The sequence below is a fragment of the Dromiciops gliroides genome, chromosome 1 (genome assembly GCF_019393635.1).
Source record: "Dromiciops gliroides isolate mDroGli1 chromosome 1, mDroGli1.pri, whole genome shotgun sequence".
Taxonomy (NCBI): domain Eukaryota; kingdom Metazoa; phylum Chordata; class Mammalia; order Microbiotheria; family Microbiotheriidae; genus Dromiciops; species Dromiciops gliroides.
Genome location: NC_057861.1, coordinates 707,192,070 through 707,205,740, shown reverse-complemented (window position 1 = coordinate 707,205,740; position 13,671 = coordinate 707,192,070). Strand labels below are relative to the sequence as shown.

Genomic DNA, 13,671 nt, shown 5'->3' with positions numbered 1-13,671 from the left:
CATCCAGAAAAAGTTAAAAGAAACTTAAGCAGAACACAATTTCCACAGGACTTTTGGCTGTGAGGGTGCATGAGGATGCAGAATGCACCAAGGAGAAGAAGTCCAAAGCAGACACTGGGGAGGAAAAGCCAGCTGAGGAGAACCTTGAAGGGAAGAAGAAAGAGGGGACATGCTAGAGAGGAAGCTGGGAAGCCATGGTGAACCAAAATCTACTAATGAGGAGTCTGGGGGAGCCTCGCTAAGGAGAAAGTGGCTAGGGCTGCCCCATCTCAGAAGGGCATTCTATGAATGAACAAAGGAACTCAAGACCAAAGTGCTAAGAAGATAGTGATGATTTATGTTTGGTGGTTGAACCCTCTGAAAGGCTGTGTGGTAATTGTACAGGGGGGCAGCTAGGTAGCACACTGGGTAAAGCACTGGCCCTGGAGTCAGGAGGACCTGAGTTCAAATCCAGTCTCAGACACTTGACACTTACTAGCTCTGTGACCTTGGGCAAGTCACTTAACCCTCATTGCCCAGCAAAGCAAAACAAAACAAAAAAGATCATTGTACAGACCCTGGAAGAAGCAAGATATAATCCTGCCTTTTCTCCTTATCCTACTATAAACTTCCCCCTCCCCTTTTTTTTTTTGAGGGCCTATACCCAATAAAAATGACTGTTGCAAGAGGAAAAAAAGAAACAAACTTCTTGTTCCTTAGAGAAAGAATCACCTCAGATTTTGTGATCAGTCCCTGCTGCCTGCTGTTGCAGAATAAAAGAGTTGGAAAGAATTACCATGTCCACATGATACAATCTGTGCCTGACTAAGGATTTCCCCCACAACATCCATAAGGGGTATCCAGCCCTTTCTGAGACCTTTAGGGGTGGGGAGGGGATGACCCATCCCTTTGGAACTATTCTTGCTCGTTAGGCAGGTTCTCCTTATGTCACACCTAAGGCTGCTTTTCTGCAGCTTCCATTTATTCTCTCTAGCTCTTTTCCATAAGCCAAAATAGAACACATTGGAGGCATCTTTATTCAGCCCATTATTTTGACCTTTTTGGATCTGAATTCTATTATCCAGTTATTTACTACCCATACAAACACTGTGTTATCTGTAAATTTGACGAGCATACCTTCTATGCCTTTACCCAGGTCATTGATAAAAATGGTGAATTACATAGGGCCAAGAACATCCCTTGGGGATGTCACAAGAACATTCCTCCAAGATGAAGTTGAGCCATTCATGAGTCCCACATGGATCAGCCTGGCATCACTTGTTCTGGATAACTGGCTTTCAGTGATCAGTACTTCCCTTTAAATGCTCACAAACCTCTTCTGTGCATTTCTTCTTCACTACACAAACGTTTATTAACCACCTAATATGCTCAAGGTGCTGTGCTTAATACTGGAGATACAAAGACAGAAATTGAAAATCAGCCCCCTCCCTCAAGGAGCTTGCATTCTATTGTATCAGTTTTTTAAGAGTCATTGAGGGATGGAGCCAAGATGGCGGAGAGAAGCCAGCAAGCTGCCTGAGCTCTCCTGCAGTTCCCTCAGAAAGAACATTAAATCAAGCCTCTAAACGGATTCTGAAACTACAGAACCTACAAAAAGACAAGAGAGACACATTCTTCCAGCTTGAGATAATTTAGAAGACTTCAGGAAAGGTCGGTCTCACTTGGGCAAAAGGGGAGCGCAGAGCAGCATAGCACAGAGTGGGTCTGGGCAAGTCAGCAGGAAGCTCTTGGCCACAGTGAAGCAACTGAGGTCCCTTGATCATGGCTCAGCAAACTGGTGGTGCAGCGGGCCAGTTATGAGATTTGCTAGCACCAGCTGAGAGGACAGGCTGCCAGCTAGAGGGCCACCCACAGGACAGGCACAACTCAGCCAGGCCATCCTAGCACCTGGAGCAAGCCCAGGACAGTGAGAAATCCACAAGCCATAGAGGCCTCAGAGCAGAAAGCCAGTGGCACAGTCCCTATTCCCCAGCACAAGAAGCTTGAAACAGTGACCCTTGTCAGTGTTCCTTGTGTCCCAGGAGCAGACCTCAACTTTAAAGAAATAAGCTACAATATGAGTAAGAAACAGAAGAGGACTCTTACCGTTGAGAACTTCCGTGTAAACAGGGAAGAGCTAAACACAAATTTGGATGAGGATAATACTCTTAAATTGCCTACATGTAACCCTCAAGAGGGAAGATGAATTGGTCTCAAGACCAAAAAACCTTCTTGGAAGCGCTCAAAAAGGATTTTAAAAATTAATTGAGAGAAATTGGGAGAGAAATGAAAGCAGCACAAGAAAATTATGAAAAAAGAATCAACGGGGCAGCTAGGTGGCACAGTGGATAAAGCACTGGCACTGGATACAGGAGGACCTGAGTTCAAATCTGGCCTCAGACACTTGACACTTAATAGCTGTGTGATCCTGGGCAAGTCACTTAAACACCGTTGCCCCACCAAAAAAAAAAAAAAAATCAACAGCTTGGAAAAGGAAGTACAAAGATTGAAGAAAACAATGCCTTAAAAATTCGAATTGGACAGATGGAAGCTAATGATGCCATGAGATGCCAGGAATCAGTCAAACAGAATCAAAAGAATGAAAAAATAGAAGAAGATGTGAAATAACTCATTGGAAAGACAACAGACCTGGAAAATAGATCCAGGAAAGACAATTTGAGAATTATTGGATTTCCTGAAAGCCACGATCAGAAAAAGAGTCCAGACACCATATTCTAGGAAATTATCAAGGAGAACTGCCCTGATATTATAGAATCAGAGGATAAAATCGTCATTGAAAGAATCCACCAATCACCTCCTAAAAGAGACCCCCAAAAGGAAAATTCCAAATTCCAGAATTATCAGTTGAAGGAGAAAATACTCCAAGCAGCCAGAAAGAAGCATTTTAAATGTCATGGAGCCACAGTCAGGATTGCACAAGATCTGGCAGTCTCAACATTAAAGGATTGCAAGGCTTGGAATATGATATTCTAGAAGGCAAAGGAGCTTGGATTGCAACCAAGAATCAGCTACCCAGCAAAACTAAGCATTCTCTTTGGGGGAAAAAGATGGACATTCAGTGAAATTGGGGCCTTTCAAGGTTTCCTAATGAAAAGACCAGAACTGAATAGAAAATTTGAACTTAACATACAAGACTCAAGAGAAGTTTAAAAAGGTAAACAGAGGAAAAAAAGAGTTACTGAGTTTCTTGTACATATCTTCAGCATCTTTAGACATCTCTTTTCCCTCTGCATTAGAATTATTTCTTCTCAAGTCTTCAGAATGTCACAATTTTGAAAAAATGTTCATGTTGATTGGTTTTTCAAACTATCTGATGAGGGAAAATGCTGAATAATTGGAAAAAATAGGCAGTGTTCTGAAAGGCACTTGAGAGAATATCAGTAACTACCAACTAAATTAGGACAATTTAATGCAGCCATTTCAGCTTTAATGTACCTGAATCACAGGTATTTCCATTAAGTTCAAAGAATTTTAAATAGGGGATAGTTGATCAGCTTTTGTCACCTATTTCATTATTTTATTTGGTGACAAAGATCCCTTCAGATGAGTGGTTATGTAGTAAATTCATATTCAAGACAGAGATAAGAAAAGGAAAAAATACATGCACAAAACTTTGATATGCAAAGGATATTTTTATAGCCATCTGGAGACAGAGATGCTACAGTTTTGAAGTGTTCCTTTAGATTGGTGGGGATGGGAAGGAGGAAGCAACTCCTAACATCTCTAATATGTGTTAATGAAGCTATTTTGCTTTTTCAATGAGCTGAAAAAGATAGTCTGATTGATGGGGAAACAAAGTAGTGTCTATTTACCTCCATTTCCAGACTATGCTTTGGGATTTTTGAGTATTATAATTAGTTGAGAGGAATGAGAATTATAGGATTGGAATGCTTCTTTCCCCAGTCTGCTTGAGGCAAAAAAGCAAATAACTTTAGCAGTTTGTGTGGCCATTAATATTCCCAGGAGAGGCAGCTAGGTGGCACAGTGGATAAAGCACTGGCCCTGGATTCAGGAGGACCTGAGTTCAAAGCCAGCCTCAGACACTTGACATTTACTAGCTATGTTACCCTGGGTAAGTCACTTAACCCTCATTGCCCTGCAAAAAAAATCTTCCCAGGGAGGTCTGTGTCTACAATGCCAGAAAAAATGACCTTGAAGTATTTTCTCAACTGAGAGATCAAAGTCTTTTTTTTGGTATTATTTTATTGAAAGTTCTCAGAGGCTGTTTACTTCTTCTCCACATCCTGCTCTGCAGCCTCCTTGGCTCGTTTTGGCCACATGCCAAAGAGACGGGCATTGGCCCAGGCCATTCAAAGATTAGCAAAGGCCTTGAAATTCTTCTCATCTTCAGTAATGACACGAGCTTTCTCTTTCTTGAAGACATTTCTGATTGGCATAACTGGTCCTGTAAGCTGAGTTGCCAATTTGAGTTCTTCAGCAGAGCTATCTTCCTTCTTCAGTGCAGATGGTTTCCTTGGGAAGAGGATCAGTTTGGATTCTTTCAGCCGCTGCACGTTTGCCTGGAGAAATTCTGTAGACTTATTTTGGCAACGAGAGTCCACAGAGATACCAATGGTCTGTGCCACTTTTTTATGGATTCCAGCCACCCGAAGCTCTTCCAAGCTGAATCCTCTGCTAGCACGTACTTTGGTGTGGTATCAGATAGTAGGGTACCTCACAATGGGCTGGATAGGACCAGAGGCAGGGCGAGGGGCAATTCAACGGGCTTTTGCTTGACGGGCCTTTCATCTCCTGATCTTCCTGGCTGGCTGGTTAAACCATGTGGCGACTTGTCTTTGCCAGTCTTTGTGGAAATGGGGCTTCAGAATCATGCCATTTCAGCTGGGTGCCATGGCTGCTTAGAGCCCTCCTCACGGGCTGAGCGGGAAGGTATCAAAGTCTTTTTAATAGAGCTTTCTTATGAAATTTCAATCCATGAACAATCAGCAACATTTATGATTGAGCTTTTTATATCCCACTTACCATGCTAAACACTGCAGATGACAAGACAAAATTGGAAAACTTCCATGACCTCAAAGACCTTACATTCCAAATGAAGAGACAACATGTACATAGAAATATATGAAGCACAAAGTAGACACAGGTTAACCTTGAATAAGAAGGGGGAAAGAGGGAACCAAGAAAGACCTCCTGCAGAATATAGTACTTTGGGGGCAGCTAGGTGGCGCAGTGGATAAAGCACCGGCCCTGGATTCAGGAGGACCTGAGTTCAAGTCCGGTCTCAGACACTTGACACTTACTAGCTGTGTGACCCTGGGTAAGTCACTTAACCCTCATTCCCCTTCCCCCCCCCAAAAAAAAAAGAATGTAGTGCTTTGAGATGGTGATATAGGAGGGAGAGAAAGGGAGACATACATAGAGACAGGAATGTATTGTGTCAGGAGCAGTAAGTGGGCCACTGTAGCCAGACCATAAAATGCATCAAAGAGGAGTAATTTGTGAGGAGACTAGATAGGTAGAAAGGGATATGGTGGTGAAGACTTTTAAATGCCAAACAAGAGCAGTTGGTATTTGATCCTGGGGTAGGAATTAGCTGCTGGAACTTATTGAATGGGGTGCAGGGTGGTGATATAGTCAGGACCTGAGCTTTAAGGAAATCATTGTATGTAGAATGGATTTGAATGGGGAAAAGATGTGCAGCCGGGAGACCAAATAGGAGGTTAATGGTGTTAAGGATCTGAACTATGGCGATAGCTGCTTGACTGGAGAAGAGCGGGGCATATGTAAGAGAGATTGCGAAGACAAGATACAGCAACTGATTAGATATATGGCATGAGTTGGAGTAAAGAGTCGAGAATGGCCAGTCTTTTGGCTCCCAGCTCATGGTGGTGAAGGCGCAACTTCTTTCAGTCGTCCTGAATCTGAGTTCATCCGTCACCAGCAGGCATCCCGCAGCGTCCAGGCCGATCCTCCACCTTTGTCGCTGCCGTGCCGCCCAAGTTTGACCCTAACAAAATTAAAGTCATTTTTTTAAGGTGCACTGGTGGTGAAGTCGGTGCCACATCAGCTCTGGCCCCCAAAATTGGTCCCTTGGGTTTGCCTCCAAAAAAAATTGGTGATGACATTGCCAAAGCAACTGGTGACTGGAAAGGGCTGAGGATCACAGTGTAACTTAGCATTCAGAACATACAGGCCCAGGTTGAGGTTGTGCCTTTTGCTTCAGCCTTGATCATCAAAGCCCTAAAGGAACCTCCTCGGGACAGAAAGAAGCAGAAAAATATTAAACACAGTGGAAACATCAGTCTCAATGAGGTCATCAACATTGCTCAACAGATGAGGCACCAATCCTTGGCAAAAGAGCTCTCTGGAGGGGCAGCTAGGTGGAACAGTGGATAAAGCACTGGCCCTGGATTCAGAAGGACCTGAGTTCAAATTCGGCCTCAGACACTTGACACTTACTAGCTATGTGACCCTGCGCAAGTCACTTAACCCTCATTGCCCCACAAAAAAAAAAAAAAAAAAGAGCTCTCTGGAACCATTAAAGAGATCCTTAGAACAGCCTAGTCTGTGGGCTGCAACATTGAACATTGATGGCAGGCATCCTCATGATGTTATTGATGACATCAATAGTGGTGCTGTGGAATGCCCAGCAAGTTAAACTACAAAGGAGACTATGGCAATAAATTAACATTTGGCAAAAAAAAAAAAAAAAAAGTCGAGAATGACATCAAGGTTGCAAATCTAGGTGGTTAAAATGATGATGGTGCCCTCTTCTACGTAATAAGGAAATTCAAGAGAAAAATAGATTTTGAGGAAAGGATCATGAACTCTTTTGTGGGCGTCTCAAATTTGAGATGCCTGTGGGATATCTAGTTCAAAATGTCCAGTAGGTAGTTAGTGATATGGGACTAGAGCTCAAGAGAGATATTAGGGCTCTGAGTCATCCTCATAGAGATAATGATTAAACCGATAAGATTTGATAAGGTCACCAAGTGAGAGAATATACTTATATTCTTATATACTAAATACTGAATCAGATTTTCTAGGGGTAGAAATACTTTCCAATGAACATGAATCCTAACTTGGAAGGGGAAAAGGGCCTCAACTCTTAATATAGTGAAGTATATTATAACTATAATGTGTGTCTTTTTACATTCTATAGCAATATAAAGTAGTTGACATTATTGGAGGAAGGATAGCTCTTATAGTCCAAAAACTTCTAAGAAATAGTCTATTAACAAACATGAGAAACAAACATAATGTCGTGTTATCATCAGAAGGGTCATAGTAAATACACACCAAACTCTATAAAATGAATTATAGCCATTGTAGTTGAACGTGCCCTACAACACAAATGCAGGCCTGTTTTCTCTTCTTTTTGAAAAACTTTCAGCACAACCTATAAGTGTATCAAGAATATGCATGATGAAAACCTGAAAAGGAAATGGGCAGGCCACAAATAATGTTCTGCCACAGACCACATCTCCACAGGCACAGAGTTAACTGAAAGGTGAAAAGGAAAAATATCCCATTAATTGTTTATTGATCTGTAGAAAGCACTTTACTTGAACAAAGTACAATTTTAAAAGACTTTACTCCAACAAAGTAACTCTTGTGAATGTTAAGGTCATATGAGATTCCTGGATAGATTTAATGACAGAGGACTTTGTTCAGTAATACATAGAGTACCAGAATCACACTAACAAGATATATCCATACAAGTGCCATTTTATCATAGTCATTGACGAAGTACCTACATAGAGTCTTAACAGAAGAATTCCCTGTTGGTAGTGAAATTTTTCATGTGCTCAAGGTTTTGGATGGTATTTTGCTGCTTGCATCAAGCCCCGGAATTCTACAGTGCCATCTCTGAGATTCACGACCAGTGAAAAAGAGACCAGCATAACAATTGATACAGAAAAAAAACAACTGGAAGAAGAATACCTGTTCTCTGGACTATGACATGAAGTTGAATAGGTAGCCCATTTGGTCAGTGCATTTCTACAAAAATCAGACAATGACAGACAAAGAAGATGGGCAGTGAGCTGGGGCCAGAATTGAATGGGGTCGTATTTAGGAAATTGTACAACACTTTTAGCAATTCCAGGCTCTTCATTGAAACAAAGATTGAGCTTGCCAGTAGTCTTTCAGTCTTGCTATGACACTGCAAATTGTGGAACACCACGGTCTCTGAAGAATCAAAACTGTGGGTGAATCAAAGGGAAGGAGCATGTGGTGGACATAAGTATTACCAGTGCTGACTCACATGCAAAAAAATTACCAAGGAAATGTGTAATCAGAAATTGAGGCAGAGCCATCCTATTAACTCCTGCTGTATTGAAACAGGTAGGTTTTTTATGAAGAATTTCTGAACAAAAAAGCCACTAAACTTGCAAACTCTTTGGCCCATTAATATCTCTACTAGGCACATACCCCCCCCCCCGAAAAGATAAAAGGAAAAAGAAAAGGACTCATCTGTACAAAAATATTTGTAGCAGCTCTTTTTGTAGTGGCAGAGAACTGAAAACTTATAGGGTGGCTAGCAATTGGAGAGTGACAGAACAGATTGTCATATGGATGACAGAAGGGACAATTTCAGAGAAACCTGGGAAAACTTTTATGAACTGATGCAGAGTGAAGTGAGCATAACCAGGAGAACAATTTATAAAATAACTACAACACTTAAAGGAAAAAACCGAGAGACTAAGAAGGCTTCTCAGTGCAGTGACCACTGCCCCAGAAGACTGGTAATAAACATGCCACATACCAGTCTGCAAAGAGGTGAAGGATTCACAGGGCAGAGTGAGACACATTTTCAGACATGGTCATTGTGTGAATTTGTTTTGTTTAATTCTTCTTTGTTACAAGGAAGGTTTGTTGTTTTATTGAAGGAATGGGGGCAAGGGAAGGGAAGAAAGGGATTAGCGACTGGAATGCCAAGGAAAGGGTCACCATAGCATTTTAAAATGCACCAAAGAGAACAGGAGGAAACAGACAAGTAGGACAGCTTTGAAAGTAATATTGATTAACAAATAAAAGTTAAAAAAGAATGTATGGGTGGACATAGACTAACGCTGCACAGGATGTGTGTTTTGGGTTTTTTTTTGTTTTTTGCAGGCAATGGGGGTTAAGTCACTTGCCCAGGGTCACACAGCTAGTAAGTGTCAAGTGTCTAAGGCCAGATTTGAACTCAGGTACTCCTGAATCCAGGGCCAGTGCTTTAACCACTGCGCCATCTAACTGCCCCCTGCACAGGATGTTTTTAAACATTATGGATGGGCAGTGATGTATGCAGTTGGAAGCAGTGCCTACCTCAGTGAGGTCGTGGATCTATCGAAGTATCCTTGATACAGGGAAATAACTGCATACAGGATAGGATTTGGAGCACAATTTTGCTGTGTTCAATTATCGTGGATATTTATAGTTGTTATATCTTTGATTTTGTGACATGCTGCTTGAACCATGGGTGTAATTTATTTGATGTCAGGTTCTTGGCGAGGAACAAACTCCCCAAATTTAACATTGGCAAAGTATAAGAAGATAACCAGGAAGGACTGAAAGACTACAGAAAAGATTGTTCCTGTGATTCACTGTAGAGTGTTCTCCTTTATGACAAGGTCCATAAGCACATCATGGTGAAAAGGAGAGACCTCCTGTATTTGTAATAGAATCATCTAAGTTTCTAATAAAGTGAATTCTTTTTAAGTTGTGGGGTTTGGTTTGTTTTTTTCAACAGGAGCTTATGTTATGCTACTTGATTAGACCATCTAACATGACTGACAAGGAAATGGAGTCACCAGAATGCCTGAAAAGAATTAAAGTTCAGGTGAGTTGATTCAGTTTCAGATTAGCACCCAAAAGGTTCTGTTTGTGGTGGGAAATTAGCTACGACGTCTGTTGCAGAACAGAAATAAAACCTCCCTTTGTTACAACTTTAATCTCTCTCCAGTGATTCTTTCTCTTCTGCCTTCATATCTAAATGGACCTTCCCCCACTTGAAAATCTTTTCTGTAGTCTTTCAGTCCTTCCTGGTTATCTTCTTATACTTTGCCAGACCCATTGAACACGAAGGGTCTGTCTGTTGTCTAGATTTCCTCAGCATTCTTTTCAACATGAATATCCTGAAATTTGGCTCCCAACCATTCCCCTCTTTCTCCTGAAGCTGCTTTTTTGAAGGTTGCTAATAACAAACTACTTGTCAAACCCGGGAGCCTTTTCTTAAGCTCTCACTCCCTTTGACTTCTCGCTTACATTTGCCACTGTTGAACCACTCTCATTTCCTTTGACTTCTTTGATATTGCATTATTCTGCTGCATCTGCTTTTTTCTTGTCTGTCACGTTTGCTGGGTTCTTTTCTCTGTACCGAATAATTGTCAACTTTGTTATGTACCACCTTGAACTGTCTTCTGATTTTTTCACATATATTCTTTTTGTCTCCTTGTTGGTATTGTAAACTAACTGAGGATGAAGTGATATCTTCTTTATGGCAACTAGCAAAACTCCTGCAGTGTTCTCTGCCGCATTATGTAGTCTAATTTAATCTCCCATATTTTAACTCTGATATTTGGAAGGTAACTCTGTATTATGTAATGTGTCTATTTTTATACACACACCCATGCACATTTGCACATTATTTCTGCTCAGAAGGATCAAGTCCTGGCTTTCGTATGGCTAGTGCTCTTTCTGAAAAGTTGGAGCCCCATAGATCAGGCTACATTAGCAACAGGAGTTTACTGCAGTGGACACAGTTTCAAGGAATATAAACAGATAAAAGCCTTATTTCATTTCCTTCAAGGATAAATTGCCGCTTATGAAATAATTTCCTAGCCTCATAAAGGCCATTGTTTAAAAAGCAACAGGTTGTCAACACATTTGAGGGTATTAACCAGTCTCATTCTAATGAAAATAAAACTAAAGATAAGAACATGCACAATATTTGTAGAGCATTTTTGTTTTGTCGTGATTATTTCTGGGTTTGGGGGGAGTGGGGTGATTAATAGTTAATTATTTCCGGTGAACTTTATCTGATTGCCTATTGGATAGTTTAAACTGGATTTACCATCATGTGTTATTTAAGATACTGGGGTTTCAGGGGGCAGCTAGGTGGCACAGTGGATAAAGCACCAGCCCTGGATTCAGGAGGACCTGAGTTCAAATCTAGCCTCAGACACTTACTAGCTGTGTGTGACCCTGGGCAAGTCACTTAACCCTCATTGCCCCACAAAAAAAAAAAATACTGGGGTTTCTAAAATATTGCTACTTATAAATTAATGGCTATTGCACCAGTTTGGCAGTAAGCATTTATTATTAATTAATATCACATATTAATAAAGTATTGACCACATATCTCCCTAACTTCCCCATTAGTCACAGGCTTACAGGCCTAAGCAATTACATATCCAGCTTGGAGAATAAGAGTCCCAGGAAGAAGATCCAAGAGAAAAGAAAAAGACCTTCATGTCCCCAGGGACTTTATCCTCATTCTGGTTAGAGGCAGGTCACCACACATTGATCTAAGCTAATTGGTTAGCATCATTCTGCTCCATTTATTGGCATGATTTGGGGGGGTGGTCTAGAGATCAAATTCCAACCATCTAGGTGTGCTTCTTCCCCTAGCTAATCAGAAGGCTCAATCTGCCCTCCTTTTGTTAAGCTGAAGGCTCATCCCAGGCTGGTTTCTGAGGAGGCGGGGAGAGCAGCTAAACTAATATCTGGGTTTCTCCCAGAAATCCATTTTTAGTCATTCTTTTCTCACAATAGTCATCTCAAACTCAACATGTCCAAAACGAAACTCATTTATGCCCAGACTCACCCCACCTTCCAGACTTCAGTAATTCTCTTGAGGGCGCCACTTTCTTTCCAACCACCCAGATTTATGACCTCTGTGTTATCCTCGGTTCCTCACCCTCCCTTGCCCCACATATCTAATCATTTGCCAAGTCCTTACATTCCCACTTCTGCAGCATCTCTGGAATCCAACCCCTTCTATTCTCACACAACTCTTCACCCTATTTCTGGCTCTTGTCCCCTTTTGTCTGGACTTTTGCAGTAGTCTCCTCATTTTTCTCCCTAATTGTCTCTCCCTTCTGTGGTCTGTCATCCATAGAGCTGCCAAAGTGATTTTCTGAGGGGCTGATCTGACCATGTCACTCCCTGACTCAGTAAATCTGAGCCTCCAGGATTAACTCTGAGATCCTCTATTTAATTTTGAAGGCCCCTCACAGCCTGGCCCCAGCCTCCCTTTTCAGCATTGCTGTTCATTGCTCCCATCCTGCACCGGACATCACAACCAGCTTGACTTTGCTCGTCCTCACCCGTAACGTCCACTTCCCCCTCTACTGTTGCTCTGGCTCTCTCAGTGCCTAGAAGGTGCTGGCATCTCCCAGGGCCTCTTAGAATCCTACGTGTCCTCCCAAACAATGCACAACTGACAATTTCAACATCTCTGCTTTTTTTGTGATTCCCCCGCCACCAGGGCTTTCTTCCCTAAAATTGTGCCTTGTGTGTGTGTGTTTCTATTTTGTGTATGCTTAGAAATGTACATGTTTCCTCCCCTGGTTTCATTTTTGTCTTTGTATTTGTAGCGCCTGGCACAGGGTAGTGCTTGTTGATTGGTTGATTGATGGGAGTTTTCTGGTTTGTTTTTATTTCAGGAAGTCATCCTGAATCGTTGGGTTTCTTCCCGTGAGCGAAGCGACCAAGAGGAAATTTAACACACAAGCCCCAAATCCAAATTCTTGATTCACTAATAAGTATTTACTGAACAACAATTATGTGCCCAGTCCTGGGCAAGGTAAAAATAATGTCATGCTCATTAATTAAAAAGTAAAAGTACCTGCTCTTTTCTTGGTAATATTCCAACATAAAGGTCATGTTAGTATCCTAAAAATGTAAGCTTTAGATGGATGTAGGTAAAAAAGAATCCTGGATTCCTAAGATCCAAAAATCTAGGTGCTGGGTCTTGTCTCTACACGAATTTGCTGACTTTGGGCAAGTCATTTCCCCTCTCCAAACCTCGGAGACCTTCTCTATCAAATAGGAGACGCATCCTCTCTGGAAAAGTCTGTATTCTGTTATCTTACTTGGAGCCACAGAATGTCAGAACTTGAGGCTGCCTTGAAGAAGTTCTCCTGCAGACCTCTCATTTTACAGATGAGAAAACTGAGGCCCAGGTAAGTGAAATTACTTCTCCAAGGTCACAGCAAATGAGTGGCAGAGATGAGGTCTTGGGATTCCTCCTTTTCTCTCCACAGCACAAAAGAAATCTTAGTGTTAATCTTTTTCAGATTCCACCCAGGTCGGGAAGCCATCATGCTCTCCTTGGGTTTGGGTAGGCATAAATTCTTTCAATAGATTGCCCTGGTCTGGGTATAGGAGTAGTCGCTCTGTGACATGATGTTGCTCAGCCCCTCATTTTAATATCCATTCTCTCATTAATTGTTAACCAATCAGGCTTGATCGCCACCTTGGAGCAACCCTCTTGTGATAGGCATATAAAATGGGAGCCTACCCCACCATGATTGCCTTTGGCATTCGAGAGTGCCACTGGTCCTTTTATTAAAATGCTGGCATTATTAATAAAATGATCAAATTATCCAGGAAAAAAAAAGAAATCTTGGTGTTACAGGAATCGTGCAGAACTAGCATAATACTTTGTGTTAGAGAACATTAAGCAATCATCTCACTTTTAACCAGAACTGTGATTAATCA

General features: G+C 41.6%; 1 protein-coding gene and 2 pseudogenes across 1 annotated transcript in view; 2 read left to right on the top strand and 1 right to left on the bottom strand.

The window, feature by feature from the left end:
* TSEN2 (tRNA splicing endonuclease subunit 2) overlaps positions 1–13,138 on the top strand; it is a 36,695-nt gene extending 23,557 nt beyond the window's left edge. Inside the window, exons 11-12 of the mRNA XM_043978960.1 lie at positions 9,698–9,787; positions 12,615–13,138. Coding sequence (XP_043834895.1) covers positions 9,698–9,787; positions 12,615–12,674 — 150 coding nt within the window. The 3' untranslated portion in view covers positions 12,675–13,138. The remainder of the gene's footprint in view (positions 1–9,697; positions 9,788–12,614) is intronic.
* LOC122736618 lies at positions 4,227–4,853 on the bottom strand (annotated as a pseudogene).
* Positions 5,818–6,675, top strand: LOC122743746 (annotated as a pseudogene).
* Positions 13,139–13,671: the final 533 nt, after the last annotated feature.